General features: G+C 35.8%; 1 protein-coding gene and 1 long non-coding RNA gene across 2 annotated transcripts in view; one reads left to right on the top strand and one right to left on the bottom strand.

Moving 5' to 3' along the window:
- Positions 1–2,430: 2,430 nt before the first annotated feature.
- HSPA13 (heat shock protein family A (Hsp70) member 13) lies at positions 2,431–14,861 on the bottom strand. The gene is made up of 5 exons (XM_029939133.1): positions 14,797–14,861; positions 12,923–13,263; positions 9,436–9,649; positions 7,260–7,427; positions 2,431–5,571 (listed from the first exon to the last, which is right to left on the bottom strand). Exons 1-5 carry the CDS (start codon positions 14,819–14,821, stop codon positions 4,904–4,906), a joined length of 1,416 nt encoding a protein of 471 aa, XP_029794993.1. The 5' UTR covers positions 14,822–14,861; the 3' UTR covers positions 2,431–4,903.
- The window catches only part of LOC115291615, a 101,537-nt gene continuing 88,610 nt past the window's right edge, over positions 14,572–27,498 (top strand). The window contains exons 1-2 of the long non-coding RNA XR_003908580.1: positions 14,572–14,663; positions 14,985–15,141. This is a non-coding gene — a long non-coding RNA (uncharacterized LOC115291615). The remainder of the gene's footprint in view (positions 14,664–14,984; positions 15,142–27,498) is intronic.

Raw genomic sequence — 27,498 nt, 5'->3', positions numbered from 1 at the left:
TATAATTTCAATATGTAGAAATATTTATCTTAACTTATAGAAGGAAAATCCTAACCAGTATTAAGTTGATTTTTTTTTTTTTTTTTAGGATTTGAGGATATTTATTATTGAAAGATACCAATGCCAACTTATGTGTAAGGCACTGGAATCATATGTTAGTTCAATCTTCATTAAGGAATATAAGAAAAGTATTATTATGCACCCCATTTTGCCAAAAATACAGTTTCTAGAGAATCTTGGCCAATAAAAGAGGCTCGAGGTGCATGTGATGAGAAAATTGAAGTCTTTCCAGTGTCTGTTAAGAGGTCTCATCCTGGAAGAGCCAGTTCATGAGTCTGATGGTTAAAAATAGAGAAGGATTTTAAACCAATAGTGTTGTAAGCATAGTAAATGGAATCAAAGCTTAGGGGCAGGCTGCTTTTTCAAACGTATTATTAGTTTGAACAATATGAAATAGTCATTTTTGTAGGTCGAGTTGGTTTAATAATGGTAATTTCATATACTTTTAAAGATAGTTTTGGTATCCAACAGAATTGATATGTAATGCTGTATTTTAATACACACACAAATAAATAGTTTTAACTGATCTCTAGGGTCTTTCTCTTAGGAAAAGTAATCAAGAAAACTAAAGTAAGAAAATACACAAAGTGTTCAGGATCGTGAGACTCTCCCCACTTTCTAGTCTTGTACACTGGGGCAAGTTAACTTATTTATTTGGGCTTACATGGGAGTAACAATTTTATCTACCTCCTAAAGTTTTTGAAAATTAAATCATGTACACATAACTCTTAGATCAGTGTCTGGCATATAGAACACATTCAATAACATGTTAGCCATTTAAATACCAACAGTCACAGCTCCTTGCAGTTGGATTTTTCTATTTACAAACACAGTGCAGAATACACTGTTAAGTAAATAAAAAGGGCAAGATTGAGCCAATGTTTAAGAAAGTCTATTTATTCTATATACAGTAACTTTGGGATAACCAGGGATTAAACTAAGATATAGTCCCCCCTTCCCAGTGCTACACAATATGGTTATCATATTATTATCAGGTTATTATGTCACTTAAGGAGGCAGCAATCAGGAGAGATCTAGTTCCTTCTTGATTCCTAATTCCCATCTTTCCACCTGTCATTTCTAAGCAAGTGGGCCATCTCTAGAATACTGAAATCTTGACTTCTGGCCATATTGTGAGCTTTCTCTAAATGTGCTAATGGAAATGAAGACCATCTAGGTCATTCATGTGGCTGCTGTGCTACTGAATTAGTAAGGCTGCGGTAATGGGTATGAACGAGCTGGGCCAAGGCCGACTGGTTTCTCTTGATCGCTGACAAGGTAACTATAGTCGCTTACTTGTTTTTTATAGATTGACCAATCGGAGCACACAGGTTAAGTTAGATTGTTGATCAAAGAAAGGAATCTCGTTTATCTCCTGAACATGGCACAAAGAACAAAATAAACATGGATAGACAAATGAGTAAAATGAAAAAGTAGGCTATAAATTGGGAAGTATTTGTAATATTTATAAAAAAATTATGAAAATCTTGAAAAATATTTGCTCCAAAATGTCTAGAAAGGAAGTAACAGACATGTGGTTTTATGTGTGTGCTAAGTGATAAAGGTCAATGTTTGCACTCATGTTTACAAAATGTAGCTCATCATTATCCTACTTATGATTGGTTTACTACTGATATACGTAGTAGAAAATGTATAATGTGATCAGAAAGTAAGACTTAAGTGATTTGGAATAAGCGACAGTGTAGTCCAAACAGGAATGAAGCCTACATATCGGTAATACGTCAGGCACCATGAATACCCACTGAACATCTGCTTTTGGCTTTTTGTTCTGAGCATTTGTGTAAGTCTCCACATATTACAAAACAGCCTTCTGCCACCCTGTATCACCATCTCTATGGTTTTACAGAGGTGATGGACATGAATTAATGTTGACCATGATGTGCAAAGTCCTGTTGTTTCATATATTTTGTCTGATCATTTAATTGAATCAGTTCCTTTTTTATTCTGTGTTGGACAAAAGCAGAAGGCCAACAAAATGACACTTTGACCAAATGTTTATATAGTTTCTGTCCAAAGAATAAGATGAACTTTATCAGAAAATACAAAGTATTAATGAATCAACCAATTATGCAGGATTATTTACTAAATATAGATTAATTTAGGTCTTGGCTCCATTATGGCCAAAGACCATGAGCTCGTATTCAGAATTCTAGACATACTGTTCATATGATAAAGGAACTAACTCTTCTAAATTAGGAAAATACGTAGAAAAGTACAGAAGCAACCACAGGGAGAGGATGCAGGCAAGTAGGCAACAGCCGCTGAGGTCACAGGCCACGAACATCATCAGATCTGCTCTATCGCTACCTTCTCCGGCCTAGTCCTGAATGGAAAATAAAGGACACAGTATAAAAAACAAACTGCAAAGTGGTATTTATTTACATTAAAATGTGAATTACCTGTACACACACAAATTTAAGAGGCACAATCTGCTATGCACAAGAACTATACAGTCTTCAGTACATGTATACACAGTAGCATGGTAAGTCAGTGGTTTGAGTGAAAACAGTACCAAAACATTCCTGATACAAAATAAATTAATTCATTCACATAGTCTAATCATACAACAGTTAATATTTAAAAAGTTATACACTTCAAAAAACACTAGCTGGATGTACAACCAAAATATATTGTTTATGAAAAATGTCTTCAGATTAGGCATAAATATCCCTTTCAGGAAACATTTTTATCTTTTAAATAAATAAACTACATTGATCTCAAGACCATTTATATATAACCCCCTAAGATATGCTCGAAGGCAGACATTACTTCGTATGTTTAAAGGTGTAACTACACTAGAGAGTATGCTAACCGCTGCCCCCACATTCCAACACTGCCATTCTCTTTTTCAGACGCAATCAAATTATTTAAATTCCCATTTTAGTATATGAGATTAGCGGCCCTGTGTTTTTACAAACTGTTTCCACGGAATTGTTAACAGATTGTCCTGAACTATCTCATATATTTGAAAAGTCAAAGTTTTTTTTAAAAAACGTTAAAATGCGGCAGGTTAAAATTGATACTATATGTGGAGATTTTGATAGACTGAACACTTTTAAAGATCCTCACAGACAGATCTTTTCCAATCTAAAATCTATTAAAGGTTCATATCAAGTCTGAGAGGACACTCAAGTATTTTCATGATGCAGTGAAGGGTTCATCTTTGGCATTTCTCTGTTAGTTCTAAAATAAGTCAACGAACTGTTTATTTCTACCTACTAGACATTCTGTACACAAAACTATTTGATTGAAATTGTGTCTTAACAGCGATCTCATTACTAACATTTTTTTTTTTAGATCTGCAAAAAATATTAACATTCAGCTTTTTATTATGAGAAGCTGAAATATTTTGATGTTGCTGAAATGAGTTTGCTTAGTTCTCTTCTCAGTGATTGGAAATTCAACATCCTTTAAATTCAACAATGGATATAAAGCAGACATACTTTACATTAACAAACCTGTCGACCAGAGTATAATCTTTGAGTACTGGTGTATGAAACATGCTTGTATTAAGAAAAAAATAAATCTTCAAATATGGGCATCTCAGAGATATAACTGCTTGCTGTATTTTCCTTCTTGGTCCCTGTAGCTTTTCAAAAAGGAAACAAACAAAAGCAAAACAAAACTGCTACAAGTGCTGATTTGCAGAAGTTTTCCACATTGCCTCCCACATTAGATTGCTACATTACTTTCGATATGCACATTGTTTTTTGCTCTCATCACCTCCTAGCCTTACGGCTAAAAACAGTCCAAGAGTGACTATTGTAAAATGACAGTGGGAAACGGTAATAAGGATTTTACAACTGAGCATATTTTCCTCACTCAAAACTAGTACGGTGAAAAATCTCAGTAAAAACTGAATCAAGTAAAATTTGATAGTTCAAATGCAAGCTACTTTCTCCAGGGCTTACTGAAAATAAACAAAGATACAAAAACAGAAATACTGTAGCTAATTACTGCTAATTACCAATGTCTGCAAACGTTGTGGATAACAAAAAAGAACTAGTGATGACGGCTTTATTGTGACATTAAGACATGTATCAAAGGAAATTAATAATTCCTGTTTTCTAACCATGTTGAATCATGGAAATCCAAGCAGAGAATGATGCATAACAAAGTAAGGAAATACAGTGTAAACTGGTTACTTTTACTACCTAGTATTGAAACATTTGAATAAATCTGTCCCTATTTTGGAAAGAAAATAAATTGGTACAATAAATATATTTTAAAAATCTGGAGAATGCAGATTATATGATTAGAACACATCATTTTGAATTTGTGAAAGTAAATTTATTACATACTTGGCAGTTGCTGAATATTATATATGCAGCTTGTATTAATAATACTGCTTCTCTCCCAGCCAATGTAAAATCTGACACAGATACTGTCCTTCAAGTATAGTTCGAACTAACAGTTACATGTGATAACCAAGCCAATCAATTACCAGCTCCTGCTACTACAATTTAGTAAGAACTGGGAATTGTAAAACTGGCACTTGGCAATGTTAACCGAATACAATTTTAAATGTACATGGTTATCTACCTCCAAAATCCAAAAACAGTCACCCATGCTCCTTCAAGAGTTTTGCCTCAATTCTGTCATTTTAGAAGTATCTGCTGGAATGGGATCTCTCCAAAATCAAATAGGATCAATCTGGTCACATTTAATCCTAAAATGAAATGTTATGTAAATTTTTTTGTGTCTAAATGTTACCTTTCTGGTAAATTGTGAGATATTTTAGAGATTTTTCTCTACTGCAGGCGGAGGTCTGATAAGGAAGAAGAGATCATCAGACAATCACAAATAATCATCCCTCCATAATTCAGTTGAAGTTGGTCTTCTGTAAATGCTTGTTGGGAATTTCTAAAGCACTGACTTGAAGAGGCCAAGAGCCCCCATCAATCCCTGCTTGGATGGCCACTCCTGTCACCACGGCCAGGTCAGGGTCTACCGAAGTGTTGGGATCCTTCCCAAAGAACTCTTGAATGACTCGGCGGATTCGAGGAATACGGGTGGAGCCGCCGACCAAAACCACCTCATCAATCTCCGTCTGTTCCAGGTGGCCTTCTCTTAGTACCTGCCGAATGGGTACGAGTATTTTCTGGAAGAGATCTTCATTAAGGGTGTCAAAGAGCTCCCGTGATATTTCTGTTTCAAATAACACCTGATTTTCTCCACTTTTCTTGTCAGAAAGGCCAGCTCCCAACACGCTGTTCACATGGTGGCCATCAGCGGGGGAAAATCTGTCCTTCGGCCGTTCAGTGTCTCTACTCCGAGGTTCCTCCTGGTCCTCTTCCTCCACTGTTAGTAACACTGACAACTGAGCAGACTGATGAAGAGTCAGGTTTAATTTGACCATCTCCACGGCTTGTCTTAATCGGTGAATTTCTTCTTTCCTAGAGGGTCGAAAGCCGTATGTTTGATAGATCTGTTTGTATAAGTACTGAAGCAATCTTTGATTGAAGTCCTGTCCTCCAAGTTTATTGTTTCCTAAGTTAGAAATAAAAACATTTTTGTTATATTTATGCATTTGTACATGTATGTGCATATACATGTCTGTGTAGTATTAAGATTTTATTCATACAAAACTGATTAAAAACAATTGGGTTAAAATGATTTTAACTAAAATGTGGTCTTTAAAAAACAGTGCATATCTGGTTAAATTTTTTATTTTTTTAATATAATTTACTGTCAAGCTAACTAACATACAGTGTATAGAGTGTGCTCTTGGCTTCAGGAATAGATTCCCGTGATTCATTGCTCACATACAACACCCAGTGCTCATCCCAACAAGTGCCCTCCTCAATGACCGTCGCCCATTTTCCCCTCCTCCCAGCCTCCCCAACCACCCAGTTTGTTCTCTGTATTTAAATGTCTCTTATGGTTTCCCTCCCTCTCTGTTTGAAACTGTTTTTTTCCCTTTCCCTTCCCCCATGGTTAAAATTTTTAAATAATAGAAAAGGAAATATCCCTTAATGATATCAAAATAATTTTTCAGGAGATAAAGATTAACAGATTAGCTTTTAATTGCAACCTAAAAACATACACTGTCATTATTCTCAAAAGAAGAAAGTCCTTATAATTAAAAATTACCAGTAGACATATTACCTTTTAACTTTTGCTTAAGAGCTAAACTTAAAAGAAAAGAAAAAAAGATGTAAAAGAAAAAGATTAATGTAGTAAAATCCCTGGCACTGAACTTGGTTCTAGAGTTCAGTTAGGAAAAAGAAAAATGCTGAAGTTAGACAACCTATGACTTACAGCTTCTCTTTTAAAATAGGCTCGGGGCACCTGGGTGGCTTAGTTGGATAAGCGTCCAGCCTCGGCTCAGGTCATGATCTCACGGTTCATGGGTTTGAGCCCCGCGTCGGGCTCTGTGCTGACAGCTAGCTCAGAGCCTGGAGCCTGCTTCTGATTCTGTGTCTCCCTCTCTCTCTGACCCTCCCCTGCTCACGCTTTCTCTCTCTGACTCTCAAAAATAAATTAAAAAAAAATAAAACAGGCTCAATTCTTTCAATTAAAACAAAAACTTTTTTTTATTAAATATTTTTATTTATTTTTGAGAGAGAGAGACAGAGCGTGAGCAGGAGAGGGTCAGAGAGAGAAGGAGTCACAGGATCTGAAGACAGGCTCCAGGCTGGCTAGCGGTCAGCGCAGAGCTTGATGCGGGGCTTGAACCCACGAAACATGAGATCATGACCTGAGCCAAAGTCGGACACTTAACCGACTGAGCCACCCAGACACTCCAAAACAAAAACTTTTTAAAAAAAAGGTTTAGAATGCAATATCCTATAATTTCCTAGAGAATACTATTAATACTATTAGATTTCCTAAAGATACCTATTTTGTAAAATATATTATCAAATGAAACAAACTGATCACTCTTCATTTTAAAGGACTTTTCTTGCTTTCTGTCCCCTTCCCCAGTCATGAAGTCCCACTGGCTCACTGGCCTACAACTGGCAGTATATTTATCTGCCATGGAGGCTCAGTCATTTTTTTAGACTTCATTTTCTGCTGTAAAAATATATAAATGGTAGTTATAAACTTACATACATAGATTACCAAAATGAAGTCAAAGTATGGCTGAAACAATTTTTAAAAATAAACACAACACATTAAGCGTGCTAAGGAAAGCACTGTGTGAACCTCTTTTAGTCTCCCTGTATTTTTCTTACCAGACATGGCTCGGGTTAGAAACATTCCTCCTTGTTTATTCAGCAATGACACATCTAGAGTTCCTCCACCCAAATCTATCACCAAGACGTAAAAGACATCAGCCTTGTGGAGGCCATAGGCCATAGCTGCCGCCGTGGGCTCATTTATTACCCTCAGGATCTTTAGTCCTGGAAGATGGGTTGAAGAAAGAACAATTCATCAGAGGACACCATTATCAAAGTCCCTTCCCGTTCAACCTCGCAAAATGTTACTGTATTTTCTACAGCGTGAACTCCAATGAAGAACAAGGACAGTAGTTACAAAGCCACCTAAAATAATGACATGGGAAGTAAAACACTGGCTGTTCTAAATGGATCATTAGAATTGTTCTAAAAATTAACATAAAAAGAGAAAAGCCCAGATTGAGTGGAATGTATCATTCTAGTCTTTATTAATTAATATTTAATTTAAAAAATCTTAGCCCTTCTTAATTTTCATTATTTTACTTGGGAATACATAAGCAATAAAATCTTAATCATTTTGTGCTATAACTGTTGTAGAAATGAAAGCCTGGAGCCTGCTTCAAATTCTGTGTCTCCTTCTCTGTCTGCCCCTCCCCCATTTGTGTGCATATTCACTCTCAAAAATAAACAAACCATTTAAATAAATAAATAAATAAATAAATAAATGAAATGGCTTTGTTAAGGGTTCCTGGCTGGCTCAGGGGGTTCAGCATCTGACTCTTGATTTCGGCTCCAGTCATGAGCTCAGTTTGTGGGAACGAGCCCCGTGCTGGACTCTGTGCTTGGGATTTTCTCTCTCCTCTCTCTGCCCTTCCCCTACTTGCCCTTTGTCTCTCTCAAAATAAATTAACTTAAAAAAAAAACAAGCAGATAAATACATTAAAAAATTAGATGAAATATTTCAATAGATACAATGACTCCTAAAAAGTAAACTTAAATTTTAGGACCCTCCAAATAAATATTTACAATCCTCAATTGCAAATCTGAAACATACCACAATCTGATCTTGAAGATAACGTTAAACATTACAGTGAAGAGTGAAAGTTTGAGCAAAAGATTAGAATTCCTTGTGCAAATTTCCTGCTTCAACCTAAGTGCCACACTTAATGAGTAGTTTGGAAAGTAATATGCTATCATATATAGGGAACCTTAAATCACTATTCAAACTCTAAAGCATTTATTTAAAACCTGAACACTGTCTCCTCTGGCTCTCTGACTTTGTCACTCCCTCTGCTTTGGCCACACTAACAACTTCCTATCTTCATATGTACCAGCAAATCCCCATTTTGTGGCTGCTAAACTGACTGTTCTCTCTCCTGCAACAGACTCCCTCTGCTACCTAACAACTCGCCTCCTCCAAACCTGCTGACGTGTCACTTTCTCAAGGAGGCCCGCCGGGCACTCTAAAACCCGCGCCCCCACTTCCTGACCGCCCCCAGCAATCCTCGTCTTATGCTGTTTTTTCTTCCACAGCACATTTCTTTCTGATACACATTATATCAGCTGTCTGCACCTGGGCCAATTCTGGCCCTCAGGGAACACTGGGCAATGCCAGAGGACGGAAGACTGTCCCTACCCGGAGAGGAGGGTGCTGCTGGCATCTGGTGAGCAGAGGCTAGGGATGCCACTAACTCTCCTCTAATGCACAGGAGGTCCCCGCAACACAGAATTATCTAGGCCCAAACACCCATAACTAGCAGTAGGAAACTCCACAATATATTTATCTTTAATACAGACTTTCTGTGTCCCTCCAAGAACAGAAGTTCATGGAAACAGACGTTCTGTTTGCTAAGGCATCCAATACTTGCTGGATGGTTTCAAATGAGTTCTCTTCCACCTCAGATTTTTTTTAAGAATACTACATTCATCTTAACATCAAAGAAAATTTATTAAAAAACTCCTTGTTGCTACCATGAACCCATGTCCTCAGCCTTTGTAACAGGACTATTTAATTGGCCGTTGTCAAAATATGTTGCATTTTACATTGCGCTATAAAATCTTCTTAATTTTTGTTTGTAAACCTATATCAAAATCCGTCTAATTTACCTACTTTGGGTTTATTTACATGCCTAGTTGATTAGGTGGTTTGCAAAGTGATATACCTTCCTATAGAACATTTTCAACCTAAGAACATTCTGAGAAAAAAAGGCAAAACTGGCAAGGGTGGTATTACCTGCAAGGTTAGCAGCTTCAATTGTTGAATTTCTCTGTTTTAGATCAAATTCTGCCGGGACAGAAATAACCGCATTGGCAACTGGCATTCCAAGATACTCCTCTGCCATTTGCTTTAACTTCAGTAGTAGTCTAGAGCCAACGTATTCTGGAGAAACGGTGATGGTCTCGTTACCGGTCACCGAAAACTCAACCATTCCATTTTTGTTTAAAACCTATGAACCGGATTAGTAAAAATAAATAAATAAATAAATAAAAGACAGAAAGAAATGTAAAAAATGTGTGTGTGTATCTACACATCCACACACATATACTTAAACACATATATACATACACACTGGACTTATTCAATAAAAATTTAACTTTGTAATCTATCACTTACCAAGATAAGAAGTTATGAAAATTTATACTTTAAAATCTGCGAAGTGAATCTATACCTTTGCCTTCAATAACAGCAGAATAATCAGATTCAACACCAAGCATATGTATGGAACATAGAAGACTTCAATATATATTTGTTAGATGAATGAAAAAAAAAAGATGAAATAAATATAAGGAATAAAAGTTGTTGGATCATGTATTTGATTCAGGATCTTCTTTTCCTTTCATTGTTTATAAAAATAATTGATAAGTTAACAAATGTTCTGGTACATATTAACAAGAATAATTTTAGTAGCTCATTAAGTTCTCATCTAAGAATCAAGTATTTACATTGTTATTTCCATGAATACATGTATCATGTATTAGTTCCTTAACCCTGCTAATGTGGTCGTGTGTATTTAATAAACTGGGTTAGCGACACCTGGGTGGCCCAGTCAGTTACACAACCGACTTTTGATTTTGGCTCAAGTCATGATCTCACGGTTTGCGGGGGATCAAACCTCTAATCCGGCCCTGCACTGACAGTGTAGAGCCTGCTTGGGATTCTCTCGCCCTCTCCCCTGCTCATGCATGCACACTCTCTCTCTCTCTCTCTCACCCAAAATAAACAAATAAAATTTTAAAAATAAATAAAAATTAAAAAATAGATTAGTTCTAAAACATACTAGCCTACTTTCACCAACAGACTATATTCAAATCAATAGGAAAGAGAATTAGTCTGTTCTAAGAAATAGTAAGAATTTTACTCTCATCATTCTAGACTACATCATTAGGTTTCAATGAAGAAAACTTGACCATTCACAAAGCTATCTGGGAAAAACAAAAACAAGCTACAGACAGGGTTAAAATAAGATTCCAAGACACCATATCATCAGAGCCCATGTGAAACAGAAACAACAAAAAAATCAGAACACTTAAAAGCTTAACGACAACAGCAACAACAACAAAACCTCAAAATAACTCTTGACTGGAAAACAGTACAGAGGTTCCTCAAAAAACTGAAGTTGGAACTACCACATGATGTAGCAATTCCACTTCTGGGAATATACCCTTGTAAAGAAAAGCCATCTGCACCCCCACATTCACAGCAGCATTACTTATAATAGCCCAGCCATGAAAACAACTTAAGTGTCTATCAACACATAAATGGATAATGTTGTGATATATGTACATAATTGAATATTATTCATTCATGAAAAAGAAAATCCTTCAGTCTGTGACAACATGAATGGACCCTGAAGGTATGACGCTAAGTGCAAATAAGTCAGAGAAAGACAAAACTATATGAAATCTCATATGCAGATCTAAAACAACCAAACTTAGATGTATTTGAAAGCTGTTGAGAGAGTAAACTCTAAGAGCTCTTACAACAAAGGATATTTTTTTCTTTTTTTGTATCTATATGAGATGATGGATGTTAACTTATTGTACTAATCACTTCACAATGTATTTAAGTCAAATCATTATGTTGTACATCATAAACTTATATAGGACAGTATGTCAATTATATCCTAAAAGCTAGGGGAAAATAGCTCTTGCATCAATAAGTAATATATTCAAAATCACAATTTTTGAGGATATAGCTTGATATAATTTAATCATTGCTTAAGAAATTAATAATGGATTCTAAGAATAAAGCTAAAAAAAGAACAAAAAATAAATATAAGAAAAACATGGGATAAATTTAACTTCTTTGAAAATGCATAAAAATTTTAAAATTTTATTCAATAAGCAGCACTGATACAGTTATGAATCTTAAAACCTATTCACTTCGAATTCCACTTCAGAATTACCAAAAGAAAATCCCTCTACGGAAAGAATATTTAAATGTTTAAATGGATGAGGGGATGGATGCAATAAGTGATGGGGATTAAAAAAAAATGTGTTGTAGACAAAAATTAAAATATTTAAAAGAAAACAAAACAACAAAACACAGCCTTGCAAATCCTCAAGTAAAAGTATTAGGGAAAAAGTACAAATGGATAGGATGGAAGTGGCCATTGTAAGTCTGGTAAAAGTCTATAACCATTTTTTTTTAAATTTTAAGATGATTTGCCACTTGAAAATTTAACATTCGTGAAAGTTCAAAAGCAAAATTATATAGCATCAGTTAATGAAAAAGAAAATTAAAAAAACACTCAAAACATATCATAAAGGTATTTTATAATCATTAAAAAAAGATAACCCCCAAAATAGGATAATGGATCACTACAGAAAATAAAAATGCCAATAAACAATTAAAAAAATTTTTTTTGACCTCCCTAAAAATCAAAGGAATTCAAATTAATACAAGATACCATTTTCACTTATTTATTGGCAAAGATTAATGATAATAACTAGGGAAGATACAGACCTCTTAAAAAAATAGTTAAGAGCACACAACCTGTTCAGTGTACAATTTGGCAATATAAATCAAAGTACTCAAAGAAGTCAAATTCTCCTACTTCTACAATTCAAGTTTAGGAAATGATCAAGATGTACACAAAGATGTATGTAAAAAGATACTCAAAGAAGCTACACCATAAGTGGAAAACCAGGGAAAAAATAAAACACGCACTTATTGAGGCTGCACAATTAAATAAAGGAACAGCCATAACAAGTGACTGTGAAAACAATGATATGAACCTATTATCTAACTGTCCGTGTCACATGGTTGAGTTTCCAACAAGTCATGACACAGCATGCCTAGTATGATCTCTCTTTCTCTTTTGAGTACACAAATGTGCGTAACCTAACAGGCGCAGCTTCTCTCCATCTATCTAGCTATCTAGGCGTCCATCCACAGCCCCTACAATGAGGCGCAAAGCAGGCGGGCACGCAGACAACCATCCATAGCAGGTGGGGGCTCCAGCTTTCTCGCTACAACGAAACAGCTGACATTCTGAGGATGTCAGAGCAAGAACACAGCTAAGGCTTGAGGTCCATGATAGGACGGCGGAGCCAGGGAATCAGCTCGTTCTGGAACTGCTGTAGGGCTGCTTGTCACAATACAACCTCCATGCAGATTAACTAAGGTGAAACAGAATGTTTTATAACTTGAAGCCAAGGCATTATCTGCAACAATATGTTGAACTAAAATTAAAACCGACTTGAGCTTAGTCACTTACCTTAAATGGGTATCTGCCAATCTCAGCCTCCAGCTCTTCTGGGGTAAATATCTTGCCTATGAATCTTTTGGCGTCATAGATTGTGTTCTGAGGATTTGAATCTGCGAGCTCTAAGCTTTCATAACCCACATATACATCATCATCAGTAAAGGACACCATGCTGGGTATACTGATATGCCCATTTTCATCTGGAATGACCTTTACTTTTCCTGTACCAGGAAAAAACACCCCAACCGAACAGTAGGTGGTGCCAAGGTCAATGCCAATCACTTTAGGAGTAGGCAATGGTAAATACTGTTGCGCCAAATAGCCAGCCAACAGGAGAGTCAAAACAGCTGATCCTGAAATACAGGCAAATTAAAAGATCTGTCTTAATACAATAGTATGATATGCTAAATTACTATAGCAAAGTCCCTTTAATATCACTCTTTGAGGTAAGACTAATACAGATTCTCAAAATATTTTCTTTTACAGTACTAATGGTAAACAATTCTCTCAGACATCGTTTTTTCATACTGCAAAATGATTAAACTACAGTTAAAATGAAAGAACAATAAAAACAAAAAAAACTCCTCTAGTTGTGTGTCTGTGTACATCACTTGGGTGAATGAGAAGTAACAAATTTTAATTGTGCTGATGCTGACAGAAAAAGCCACTTATCTCTAGCAAAAGCTAGACATAAATATATATAGATATATATAGATATATCCCAAATTTTTGATCAAGTGAGATTTCGATTTCATAGCTTTATACACAGCTTTAATTATCATTATTAAAAAGAAACTCCATTATCAAAATTTCCACAGCAAAATTTTTGCTATTATTGTAGGGCTCAAATTCTTTATCCCTTCATCTTCCTTTCCCTTCCAAAAGGATGAACTGGATAAATTGGTAAAATTGATTTTGAAAGTTGTTTAAATATTCAACTGTCACTTTACAACAGAACACAGTTACCTTCTTGTATTTAAATGGGAATTAAAATAAGGAATTAATATGTAGGGAAAGAACCATAAATGTGGGACCCTGAAGGCAACATAAAGCACCCTGAAGGCAGGTTTTGTTCACTGATGTGTCCCCTCCACCAGGAATGGCTCCTAGCAAATAACAGATACTTAACTAATATTAATTGCTTTAAAAAAAAAACCCACAAATGTGAACAAATGCCATGCAGATTGTAAACATAAGTGATGAAGAAAGATGCTACTTTGAATTCACAATTATCTGTTATTTGGTTTCAGGAGACTATGTCCATACGTGTTACATATGACCCAGAGCGTCAATCCGTAGGAGTCTGTTTCACTAACTGTAAGCTCATCTTCATCAATATATAACTCAAAAAAACTAAACATCAAGTGTCAACCCCACTTTGCACTTGCTGCTACCTGGAAAACTTAAGAACCATTTCATCATTTTTTCGTTTGGGGAGGATTAATTGTTAACCGAGATGTGTGGAAAGAGCATCAGACTACACATCCAGGAGGCAAGGCCTCTCACGATGCCGGGGCTGCTCCTCCCCCTTCCTCTACAAAGGGGTCTTGGGGATGTACGTTCTTGCGGCTTCTCGAAAGCCTCAATTCAACCAATGATTCAAAACCAACGTTCTTAAGAAAAGAACGCTTCCTGTGGCCGGATGTCCTTAGGATGTACGCAGAGGGTCGCCGTCGGCCCTACTTGGCTCCTCTGGCCCAGACCATTCTAGACGTGACCCTCAATCCGGCGACTCAAAAAACCAAAAACCGACGTAAGTCACCTTTTCGCAGCCCTTCCCACTGCGCCAATTGGATCCAGGAGGTGACAACCACTCCCCGCCTACCCCCGCCTCCCCAAACCGCTCGAGGGTCCGCAACAGCCACAGGGAACCCCTGGCCACTGACCTAAAATCGTCATCTCTCCAGCCATCACAGTCCCGCTGAAGAGGATTGGGATGACTGTACCAGACGTGAGGTGCCGCCCCCACGCCGCCCCGCAACCCCAAGGCATACTGGGAAATGTAGTTCCTTTCCTCCGACGCAGTCGGAGAAGCTACATCTCTGACGGGAGAAAGGACTTCATTTACCGTCAGGTCACAGGGCTGAGAGCTTCCATTCAACTGCTGCCAGTGACGTCGGAGCCGCCCTCCTACGCCGGGGCTACGGAGCCAATGAGGCTGAGGTGAAGGGGAGCCAAGACGAGGGACTGGAATTTATAATCAAACCAGAAGTGACTGGAGCCAAGTTGAGGTAAAAACAATCTCTTTAGCGTCGCCGCACCGCTTTGTATTATGGGAAGTGTAGTTCCGCCACGCCCCTCTTCGCTGTAGAGAGCGTGAGGAACGTTAATGTCATTTCTTTCTTTGGCCCTGTTTTTCTTTGGCCGAATTTGAGCCTTTGCTTTCTCGTTCTTCCTACCTTTTAAAGAGTGCACCTTTGCCTAGATCTAGATTCTGCATGTGGTCCTCTAAGCGACCCCCACCTGCTACTAGAGCCTTCCTACAAGAGCCCCTCGGGGCACAGAGGGAGGCCCTTGGGGCATCCCTGAAACTACCAGTAAGATCCTCAGTCCTCTACTTTTGTTTTGGGTTAAATGCATTCAAGCAGTCTTCAGTGCCTGTGATTTATTCAAGGATGCATTTTCTCTTGCTAATACCTAAGTGGGCTCTTTGTTATAAACGAAAACAAAACACTAGCTTTCTTTTGAATTAAGTCATAATTGGTGGGAATTGGCCATTTAGGACACTTGTGTTTCTTCAGGCCTGAGTCTATAATATACAATCCCATTTTTTTTTTTTTTTTGGTTTTGTTTTGTTTTGTTTCTTGCTTGCTGGTAGCACTTAATGGCTCTTTTTGAGAGTGTTTCTTTTGCTAGTGCTGTAAATGAAGGTCACCAAAACTCACCAGAAAGCTGATCCTGGAGAGAATTGAAATCTGTTTCCTCACCTTAGCTGTAAATCAGTCCCTGTTGATAACAGGTCTACCTGCTGGAGACCAGACCGCCACTGGCCTTCTAGCTGCTTAAAACATGAATATGAAAATATTGATGGTTATTTAAGGTGAAGGTGAAGTATAGTTAATGGGGATTTATTATAATCTCTCCACTTTCGTACATTAAAAAATCTTTCATAATGCGAAGCATAAAAAGTATGTCTGTAGTGAGTACTGTTGAGTGTACTTTTCTTATGAACACATAATTCACTCAATTCATGAATATTATTAGGTATAATGATCATATTAACAAACATTTATTGACGATAGTGGTAGCCACTGGTAACAACGGAAGGAGAGACAGAAGGTAAAAACATACATGTAATTCCTTATTGTATATACTGTGAAAATAAAGGAAACCTCATCTAAAATGGAGCCCAGAAGCCCTAAAGGGGGACTTCTCTGGCACTACCACTGGTTGTCAGTTGCTGACTTTTCCAGAAAGAATCATACCTTTCATTATTAGCAGGAAGAAGCTTATTTTACTGCCCCAGCAGGACAAAGTAAACTCCTTGCCCAGCAGGGCAATAACCAATGAGAAGTTAAACACTCAATTCCAAGAGACTTTTGTTCAATAAAGTCCTTCACAATTTCATCGTTTTCTCCATAAAAGCAAGCTCCTCTCCTTTTTTCTCTGGACTTGCCTATGGTTTGCTATAGTTTGCTTGTCCCAAATTGCAATTCCTCTGCTATTCCCAAATAAACCCGTTTTGCTAATAACGGGATAGTTTTAGGATTGACAACACCATACTTGCAGTATGGACAGAAGGCAGAAACAGAATTGAATGAACACTGTAATTTTATCTTGAAGTTGAGAAGACTTAGTGAAAGAGTAAATGTCTAAGAAATATTTAGAAGAGGAAAAAGAGCCAGGAGATGGGTTAATAGGATAATATGAAGCAATTGGTTGAAGGTGGCCAGAAAGAGGGAACTGAATTACCAAGAGCATAGAAACAGAAAATAATCCCATAGGTTAGATATTCTGAATCATAAAGCAATAGGTGAAAGTCTGAGAGGTAAGACTAGAGACATAAACCAAATCAAGAGGGCTAGTCATTTGTGGTAGGCAATAGTCATTGCTATTATCACTGCTACCCACTCCTTCCTCCTTGTTAATAGGATCCTGATATGGTGAAGAAGTACGTAGGGCTTGTATGATCTCATCGTGGAATGCTCTTAATGTGAGAAACTAAAATAGAACTGAATAGTACCCGTTTTTTCCATTACCGACTTAACAAATTACCGCAAATTTATTTTACATTTCTATATATCAGAAATTTGATGTGGATCTTACTGGATTAAATCAAAACAGCAGAGGGCTACAGTCCTTTCTGGAGGTTCTAGGGTGGAATTGTTTCCTGCTAGATAGGAATTGCTGGCAGAATTTATTTCCTTGGCGATTGTAGGATCAAGGTACCTATTTTCTTGCTAGCTGTAAACTGAGGTTCATTTCCAGCATCTAGAGGCTACCCACACTACTTAACTGACAGACTTTCTTCCTCTGGGGAACAGTAGACTCAGAAGACACCATGTGATTAAACTGGACCCACCTCGATCCAAGATAATCTCATCTCAAGCCCTGTAACTTAAAAACAATATCTGCAAAATCTGTTTTGCTTGCAAATTACCTTACTCGCAGTTTACAAGAATTAGAATGTGAACTTACGCCTGCCACAATTTGCTCTCTGGTTCCCAAAGATTTATATCCATCCACATGCAAAGTCTCACCTACTACAGCATCAACTCAAAGTCCAAAAAGGTTTCTAAACCTCATCAGCTCAAAAGTTCTCAATATCATTACCTAAGTCATCTGAATTGGGTGGTAGCTGGGGTCACTTTTTCCTCCTTGTCTGCTTAAAATCAGAGGAATAATGAAATACGTAGGTAAGAATGCTGTTTATACTAATGTTAAATAGAACAGCAACCCCCAGAGTTGGGAAATAAGGATGAGGGCAGGGATATGGAAAGAAATGTGGATATACTGTTTTCATTTTTTGTAGCAGGGAGTTCATAGACATTTGGAATGGAGAATTTAAGAAATTGAAAATTAAATAGATAATTCCAGGTTGTGAAGGCAACTTTTTGAATGAATAAAACATGATAAAATATACAGATAATAGGTTATAGAGAAGAATAAGTGGGACAAAATTAAAATATATGCCTTTTTTTCAGTAGAAAAGTATGAGTACATGTATTTAAATTTTAAAAATCCATATACCAAAATACATGAAAAAAGAAGCAATAAACCAAAAAAAAAAAAAACCAACAACAAAACAACAAAAAAACCCCAAAACTTACCAGATGACAGATTTAGGATCGATTGTTATTGTATGCATAAGTATAAATGGGGTGGACTAAAAACTAGCAGATTGTCTTTTTTTTTAAATTCACAGTTTTAAGTATTTATTAGAGACTTTTAAATAGATAACTAAATGAAGTTCATATCTGGAAAATATCTTAGAGGGCATCTGGACCCACCCCTTTATTTATAGAGAGAAAAATAGAGGCCTGGAGAAGTCAAGAAAATTATTATCTCAATTAGTGTTCATTCTCTTAATAAATTATACTTCACCTTCAATTTAGTGAATAGAGGTAATCTTTAACAATAGTAGCTGGAGTGAAAAATTGTCTAATTATATATCCTGATATTTCTCATTATTATTTCAGAAAGGTGCTCCATTAGGAAAATCATTGCCAAATAATAAAAATCTTACTATATATCAATCTAATTCAGGGGACAAATTGTCCTTGTTGTTTAATTCACACTTATTTCCCTTCCCTCATCTATACACAAAAAATTCATTGAATGGAAAATTGATTCAGTTCTCTGCACATTCATTAAAAGAATAAGTGTATTGAAATTACAATTCAGTTTGTTACATTGCTAGATTCAATGAAGCACTATAATATTTAAACATAAAAGGTTACTACTATGTTAAAATTATGCCATAACAGGACAAATCTGTTAATTGAACCAGAGTATTTATACATTTTTCCTTCTGCTAGACTGTTATGGTTCCATATATTTCTGTTTTCGGGGGGTTGAAAATTTATTGCATGAAGATTTTTCATATAAAGATATCGGTAGGAAATAAATATGGTTTGTAATTAAAAAACTGGTGCTAATGTTTTTGTTTTTCACAAACAGAATCTTATTATACCTCCAAACTTTTGAAAAATTAATATGTTTGCCTTTTATTTTAAAAATAGCTTATATTCTGGTTATTGTTTATCAGTTTCAAATGAATTCAAGTGGAAGTATATAACATATACGTTTACAATAAGAAACATATGATCAAAAATATCTCCCAAACAACAAACCAGCACCAAACTTAGAATTATTACTAGTACAATTGAAAATGAGGTAAGAAAACTCATTCACAACTATTATATAACATTACTTTGGAATTGACAGTCTGTGCAAGAAAATAAATTGAAAGTATATATTTGGGAAAAATTAAGAAGCAAATTTATTATCATTTTCTAATTCTAGGATTATTGTATTAGTCCAGGCTACTATAGCAAAATAACATAAGCTGGATAACTCATAAACAGCAGAAATGTATTTCTCAGAGTTCTAGAGGCTGTGAAATCCCTGTTTCCTAGTTCAAGACTGCTGTCTTCTTTCTGTGTCTTCACAGGATGGAAGGGACAAGGGAATTCTCTGAGGTCTTCTTTATAAAGGTATTAATCACATTCATGAGGATTCTACCCTCATGATCTAGTTCTAATACTATCATATTGGGGATTAGGTTATAACATAAATTTAGGGGGTAGGAAGGAGTGATTGCTTTAAAGACATCATTCCTTTGCCATTGTCTTCTATTGTTTGTTTTGGAAAGTCAGTCATAGTCTCATTCCTACTTTTTGAAGGTAATCATATCTTCTGAAATCTCCTTGTCTTATCTCTGCCTGAATAAAAAATTTCTCTATTTGTTTTTGAACATTTTACCTACGTTTTGCCATATATAGTTCCCTTGTATTTGTCCTTCTTGAGGTTAACCGAGATTCCTGGATGCCGCTCATAAGCTTTGGAAAAATTCTCATCCCTATCTGTTTAAATATTGTTTTAGTCCTTTTTCTTTTCTTCTGAGATTTCAATTACACATACATTAACTCATGCCCTATATTAACATTTTGTCCTATATTCATTTATACTCAGTTCTTCTGTTTTTTCTATTTTTTTTCTCTCTGTGCTTCAGTTTGAGTATTTTTATGTTTACTAACAGTCTCCTTAATGATCTAATCTATTGAACATATTCCATGAATCCTTGAATTCATATATTTTTTTTCAGTTCTAGAATGTCTCACTGATTTTATATTGATTCTAATTATATGTTGAAACTGTCAACCTTTTATTCTTTACATAACTTACTTTCTTTAAAATTACTATAATCTTGTTATTTATTTTAACGCTCTTCTCTGTTTATTCCGGTGCCATTCATGGAAGGGGGTGGTCTCCTTATATCATCTTACTTTATTTCCCTTTCAGTTACATTTTCCTGCTTCTTGCAGTGTCTCACATTTACTTTTGCCTGCCGAAGAACCATGAAGAGAGAGGTGGATGTTAGTTCCCTCAGATAGCATGTGCACTGTTCTCTGCTGCACACATGGGCTGAAGGCCGATCATCTCAGCGCACATGGAAATTTAGCTTGGCGGGTGCTTAATTGTAACTTATTTGTACTTCTTTGGTTTCATATATTTCAAGTAGAGAAGTTTCCTGTGTTTTTGCAGACCTCACCCTCTTGAGGGGCTTTGTCTCCCCAGCTTTGCAAAAGAGCAGGAATTTTTGCACCACCCCAACACTCATATTTGGGCTCCTTTAGATTCTATTGCCAATAACCACCCCAAACTCTGCCGATTTCTCTTTCTGTAGCAGGTTTTATGTTTTTTGTTTCTTTTTTTTTTAAAATTGTGTGTTAACTTAAGTCAAGATGGGTCTTTAGTATGTATACAGATTAGACAAATGCTCCCAATGGAGAGAATTGCCGCCAGTCTCATCTTGCCCAAGAAGAGCTCTTCCAACTCTGGAAACACTTCTAGTCCTCTTGGCTGTCTCACTACTTTGGATGCATGCCTTTTTACTTGTTTGTTAAAATAGAGATTGGGGCTTGCTCCTACATTCTGCATTCTACTCAGGGGTTTTATTTTTAACATTTATTTATTTATTTTTGAGAGAGAAAGCAAGAGAGAGAGAGTGAAAGAGAGTGAGCATGGGGGAGGAGGAGAGAGAGAGGGAGACAGAGAATTCCAAGGGGAATTCTTCTGCTGTCAGCTCAGAGCCTGACTCGGGGCTCAAACTCATGAACCATGAGATCATGACTTGAGCTGAAATCAAGCTCTGATTCTTAACCTACTGAGCCACCCAGGCACCCCTATATTCAGAGGTTGTAAATACATAATTTAACTTGTTTATTAACTTTTTAAATGTTTGTTTATTCTTGAGAGAGAAAGAGAGCATGAGCCAGAAAGGGGTAGAGAAAGAGGGGGACAAAGGGTCCAAAGCAGGCTCTGTGCTGACAGCAGTAAGCCCAATGTGGGTCTTGAACTCACGAACCTTGATATCATGGCCTGAGTGGAAGTCAGATGCTCAATCAACTGAGCCACCCAGGTGCCCCATCTTGTTTGTCAAGTTTAAGTGATGTCATTGCTGGTGTGAATACCATGATTCACAGTGTTCACAGTATTCACACTATTCAAAAGGATTTTGAAATCACATTCAGATTTTGAGAGAATGAGACCCATAATCAACAGTGTCTACCATGGGTTTGGATTAGGGGGTGTGGCACAATGGTATTCCTATGTCTAATTACACTATTTGTTACTGCGTGCTAAAACTTTGGTGGGTGATAAATGTGCCCAAGACAAAGGAAGACAAAGAAGAAAACAGGCAGGTACAGTTATACTTGTATATATTCCCAGTTCCCAGAATGATGAGTGCAAAATACATGGTGCTGCCTAAAATATATTAACTGGTGAATAAATACAAGAAGTAAATACAGAAAGGATATAAAAGAATATGGGTGAAACACTTTACTAAGTCTTGGGGATCCAGCTGTTTGAAGACTATGACTATGTCTAGCACATTTTAATATTTTCAGAGCATGCATACATGAATATTAGATGCTTTATGATTGAATGAATGTGTATGGAACATGTCATCACATATATTTCTAGTGTTGCTAAAATAATTGGATGTATCCATGAACTATTACTTATTCCCAAATAGTGTCAAATACTGTATTTACTGAGGGTAATTTTTACTTAAACTAATAATGATATGTGAGTTTATACAAATAATATGATTATATCTATAAATTTATTTTGCCAAATACTGCATGAACAGTGTATTCAACAACCTGACAAAATAATTTTACAGACTTTTATCTTCTTTAATGAGTATTAGTATATTCTGCCATGAAGCTAGTCATTCAAAGATCACACCACCTTGAACTTGAAAATAAAAACAAAATAAAAACAAATGATTAGATTCATGAGAGATAAACCACTTCTTTCTGGACAATCAATTTTAATGATGAATTTGTATTTAAATATGTATTATTGGAGCTGTCTTGAAGTTATAACAGTCTATGACTTGCTAAAACTTTATTTAAATGATGAATAAAACATAATAGTAGTCATTTACTTCTATAATAACTGCTTTATTCGTATTATTAGCTTTTTTTTACAAGCTTTATTTCTAAAAAATGGATTTGGGGATTGGTTAATAACTTTTTGCAGACAGGAAACAGATTTTCAGAGTTAGCTAAGGCAGAATTTGAAACTAGGTCTGTTTATTAAAGAAACTAACAATCTTTTTTATAAAATATCTTTTTAAATTTTTTTGAGACAGAGAGAGACACAGAATTGGAAGCAGGCTCCAGGCTCTGAGCTAGCTGTCAGCACAGAGCCCAACACGGGGCTTGAGCCCACGAATGTGAGATCATAACTTGAGTCAAAGTTGGATGCTTAACCTACTGAGCCACCCAGGTGCCCCAGCAATCTCTCTTTTTGCCTTAATCATCTCAGGCTGTCATAATAACAAAATACCATAGATTGGGTGGCTTAAGAAATAGAAATTTACTTTCTCATATTTCTAGAGACTGTAAAGTTCAATATCAAGGTATTAAGGTAGCAGCTGATGCAGTTTCTGGTGAAAGTTCTCTTCCTGGTTTGCAGATGGTTGCCTTTTCTGTGTGTCTTCACGTGGTTTTAAGAGAGAGGAAAGGGGTGGGAGGAGAGAGAGTGCTTTCTCTTCTTATAAGGTCATGATCCTTTTATTTTTATTTATTAAAAAATTTTAAATTTATTTATTTATTTTAAAAGGCACCTGGGTAGCTCAGTTAGTTAAGCATCTGCCTCTTGGCTCAGCTCAGGTCATGATCTCACAGGTCATGAGTTTGAGCCCCATGTCAGGCACTGCACTGACAGCAGAGAGATTCTGTTTGGGATTCTCTGTGTCTCTCTTTCTCTCTGCCCCTCACCAGCTTGCACTGTGTCCGCCTCTCCCAAAATAAATAAACTTTAAAAAAAGTTGCCCTGGTCATTGTCCTTGTAGATTAGAACCCCACCTGTCTAACCTCATTTAACTCATTTAATCTTAATTACCTCCTATAGATTTTATACACACACACACACACACACACACACACACAGTCACATGGAACTTACGGCTTCAATATAAGAATTTGGGGAATGTAATTAAATACATAACAGTTTTTGAACAGTATAATATGCAGTTTTGTAATGAGTACTGTTATAATTTTTAAATGAGGATGAAACATTTTATTATTTTGAGTTATTTTTCAGTTATTTTATTTGTCTTCTGGGTGTGATTTATTTTGTGACTTACAATTAATAACTCCACGAGTAACTCATGGCACAGAGTAATGGGGAAATAATGAATGTATTCCACCACCTAAGAAGAACAAGTTTATGATCACACAGACTTGTGTTCTTATATGATTTTCAATTTTTTGTCTCCAAAGTATGAGTAAGTTATGCATTGTTTTCAATGCAAATGACACATCCTTTCATTGTGCTTGCTAGCAGCTGTAGAATTCAAAGCCTAAACTCAGCTTCTCGCTCCTAAATTTAATTATGACTTATGATTTGGCACTTCAAGTGTCTAATCCTCTTTGCCATCTTCATTGCTCCTCGAGCCACCAAAATATTATGTTGTCACAGGAAGATCATTAGATTTCAGATATGCTTTTGAGCACATGAAGAAAACTGTCCTGATGGTTAAAAATTATTTTACATAGCTGAGCCAGTAAGGGGGTTAATATGGAGTCTAGAGTAGCAGCTTTTCGGGTTTCTTTTTTTTTCCGCAACAAACGAAGCCTTAAGTAAGTGGTCTTTGCAAAGTATTTATTTGGTTTTCTATAACACATAGTTTTGGCCGTAAGTTTTTACCTAACATAGAGAAGAAACTCAGTAGAGTTGCAAAATAAAATTGCTTCTAGCCTTAACTCCAGACAGGCTGGAGACAAAGGAGAGCAGGGAAGGGATGTTCATAATCCATAGATCCTATTCAAATGGGTTGATTGAGTATTTTAACAACAACCTGAGATTTTAGTGATAATGTTGAAAGATTTGCCTAATTTTTACCAAATTTGCTGTACTAAGTACATCAAGATATTCAAGTTGGATGAAATCCACTAATTGAAACAAAATAGCATCTGTTGTCTGGTAGAGCAGAAAAATTCTGGGCTAGTTAGTAGAAGACAATCCCAGGGCCCGCTTGGTAACACTGATTACATATTTCTTGTATCTCTTTTATCTCTGCTAAAGAGAGGTGACCTTGGAGTACCTTTTTCTTCCAAAACGTGACCAATTTCCTTCTTCCTTCCCTCCCTGCCTCCCTTCCTTTTTTTCTCCCTCCCTCCCTTCCATAAATATTTGTTATATACCTTCTGTTTTCTAGGCTCTCTGCACACCGTAAGGAACCAGAAAGAAAGAAAGAACTGAGCTCAGGGAGCTTATAAGAGCCCAGATATTTAACAACTAGTTACTGAAATAGTCATATAATTTTAAGTATGGTAACTGCTTCAAAGAATAATTCACCTTAATGGAGAGGAGGGCTTTTAAAAATATTATTTTATGTCTTTATATATACTTAAACTTCCATTAGTAAAGGGAAGCATTCAGTCTTTTTTTTTTTCCCTTACTGCAATGAAAGGGAAATTTAATTGAGAATGGGTTAAAATTTCTATGAAGAAAATAATATTTGTAATACAGTCTAACTTGAAATTCTTTTAGGCTAACTGGAAGACTCTTATAAATACATTTTAGCAACATTAGCTGTCCATTTCCTAAAAATTTTCTTTTGCACTATTCTAGGAGATTTCTGTGCCTTCTACTTTAGGAATTACAAAAGTTGCCAATGAATTGTTTTATTCATGAAGATGATGAGCTCAGAGGATTAGGTGAAGTATACTGTGCCCTAGATTTCTCCTTTTTTTTAATGTGAATTTTTTTCTAGATTTTAGGCCAGCTGAAAACATTCTCCTTATATAGCTTTTTGTAAAAAATCTCAACAATGCAGTAGTATATAAAATTAGAAAGAAAACTTTTCCCTTTCAAACAATCCAACTTTCCCATATGGTGTCTTTCCTTGAAAAAAAATATTTTTGCATAGATATGCATAACATAGCTATAAATTTTATTAACAGTAATGTGCTTGTGTGATACAATTTTGTAATTTGTATATCTTCTTTAACTGCACACACACACACACACACACACACAGTGGATACTTTTCCATGCCATTGTACATAATATACTGTTTCCAGTATACTAATGTACTGTAATTTATTTAAACAGTCAGATACTTGGGTAATGTTGGATGCTTGTGTTATTTCTAGTTTTTTCGTGAGTATAATTCTGCAATGAAATCCTTCTGCATCTGTTTTTCCTTTTTCTACAATTTTTGTGTCCCACTAATTAAAGGTTAAAATTCATACAGATTCAGAATTTTGAATAGATATTGTTACTTTTCCATCTAAAAAGCTGTTTAACAAATTACGTCTTGTATATAAATGTGTATGTGCTCCTGTCCCTTCCAGCATTCTGGCCCGTGCTGCGTTTCATCAATATTTGCTCATCTCATAGGGAGGATTACATTGCAGTTGCTTTATTTTTGTTTGCAATTATATGTTTCCTGGTGTTGTTAAAAATCTTTGTTAATGTTTATAATTCATTTATACTTATTTTTTCATGTCCAAACATTGATTTGTAGATACTTGCTATGAATATTCACATCAAAACTCAAAATTACATGTTATAATAGTTTTTCCCAGTATGTCATTTGTTTTCTTATTTTGTTTATGCCATCTTTTGTCATGTTAAAAATTTACATTTTTATATAGTTAAGTCTTTTTCATGGCTTTTAAATTTAGTATCATGCATTGAAATAACTTCCCAAATTAAGATTTAAACAATATTCCTGTATTTTATTCTTACATACTTATGTTTTTAAATATTCAAATCTTCAAGTTAACATAACTTTTTTTGTAACATATGTTGCAAGATTGATTTCCAACTTTATTTCTAAATATAAAGGCAATTGTTAAAATAATATTTACTAAATAATCTATTCTTTCCCCACTGGCTTGAAATGTTTCACTTACCATATATAAGATTTCTATATGCACATGAGTCTTTGACTATTGTGTGCCATTAATCTGATTATCAGGGTGAGTAACATACTGTTGTAGTAACTGAAGCATTATCATAAGCATTATCTGGTTAGACAAATGTATGCCTATTATTCTTCACTTTGACAATTTCTTGTCTCTTTTCATTGACCTTCCTTTCCACATGGACTTAAGAATCAACTTACTTCCCTTTCCTCTAAAAAATATTACAAGAATTTTGATTAAAACTTCAGTTTTATGTATTAGTTTGAGAAGGATTGATATCTTTAGAACAATAAGATTTTCTATCTAGGAACTAGATAGATAGATAGATATAGATATAGATACATATACACATTTAATAAAGATTTCTATGTCCAGTGGTACAATTTTTGTTTTTCTCAAATATTTATACACATTCTTTGTTAAGTTCATTCCTAGGTGTTCTGTAGCTTTTGTTGATATTATCAGGCAATCTTTGTTAGAATTATATTGTCAATTAAAAACTCTTAAAGTACTGATTTTTGATACGTTAAATCATTGAATTTAATTATACTTGGGTTGTCTCTGATTTTCTAAGTGATGATCCTCCCCAAGTAAGCATAGTTGGTTTCTGTTGTGGAGTGAGGAAATGAGGAAAGAATTCCTAGTGAATGGGTGGAAGCATTTTTCTCTTCATGAATACTGTGAGGAATGGTGCTATTGGGAATACATCAAAACCTTAGATTGCAAGTAACTTGGTCTGTGAGTATTCCCCAAGACGAACAAACATTTCTAATAAATTTTAACTTGATAAGGGAGCAACATATTGCAATAAGAGTATGTGACCCTGAATGTCACATGATCCCGACTGAGCCAACTTTTCTCTCTCTCTTTCTCTCTTGCTCTCGCTCTCACTCTCTTGCTGAGGGATTGTGGGTGATCCTCTCCCATGCTCAGGTGCTCAGTCTCAGGCAGCTGTGTTTGGCAGAAATCAGT

The sequence above is a fragment of the Suricata suricatta genome, chromosome 5 (assembly GCF_006229205.1).
Source record: "Suricata suricatta isolate VVHF042 chromosome 5, meerkat_22Aug2017_6uvM2_HiC, whole genome shotgun sequence".
NCBI lineage: Eukaryota > Metazoa > Chordata > Mammalia > Carnivora > Herpestidae > Suricata > Suricata suricatta.
The sequence above is the reverse complement of the archived record's forward strand: the minus strand, read 5'-3'. Positions and strand labels throughout refer to the sequence as shown.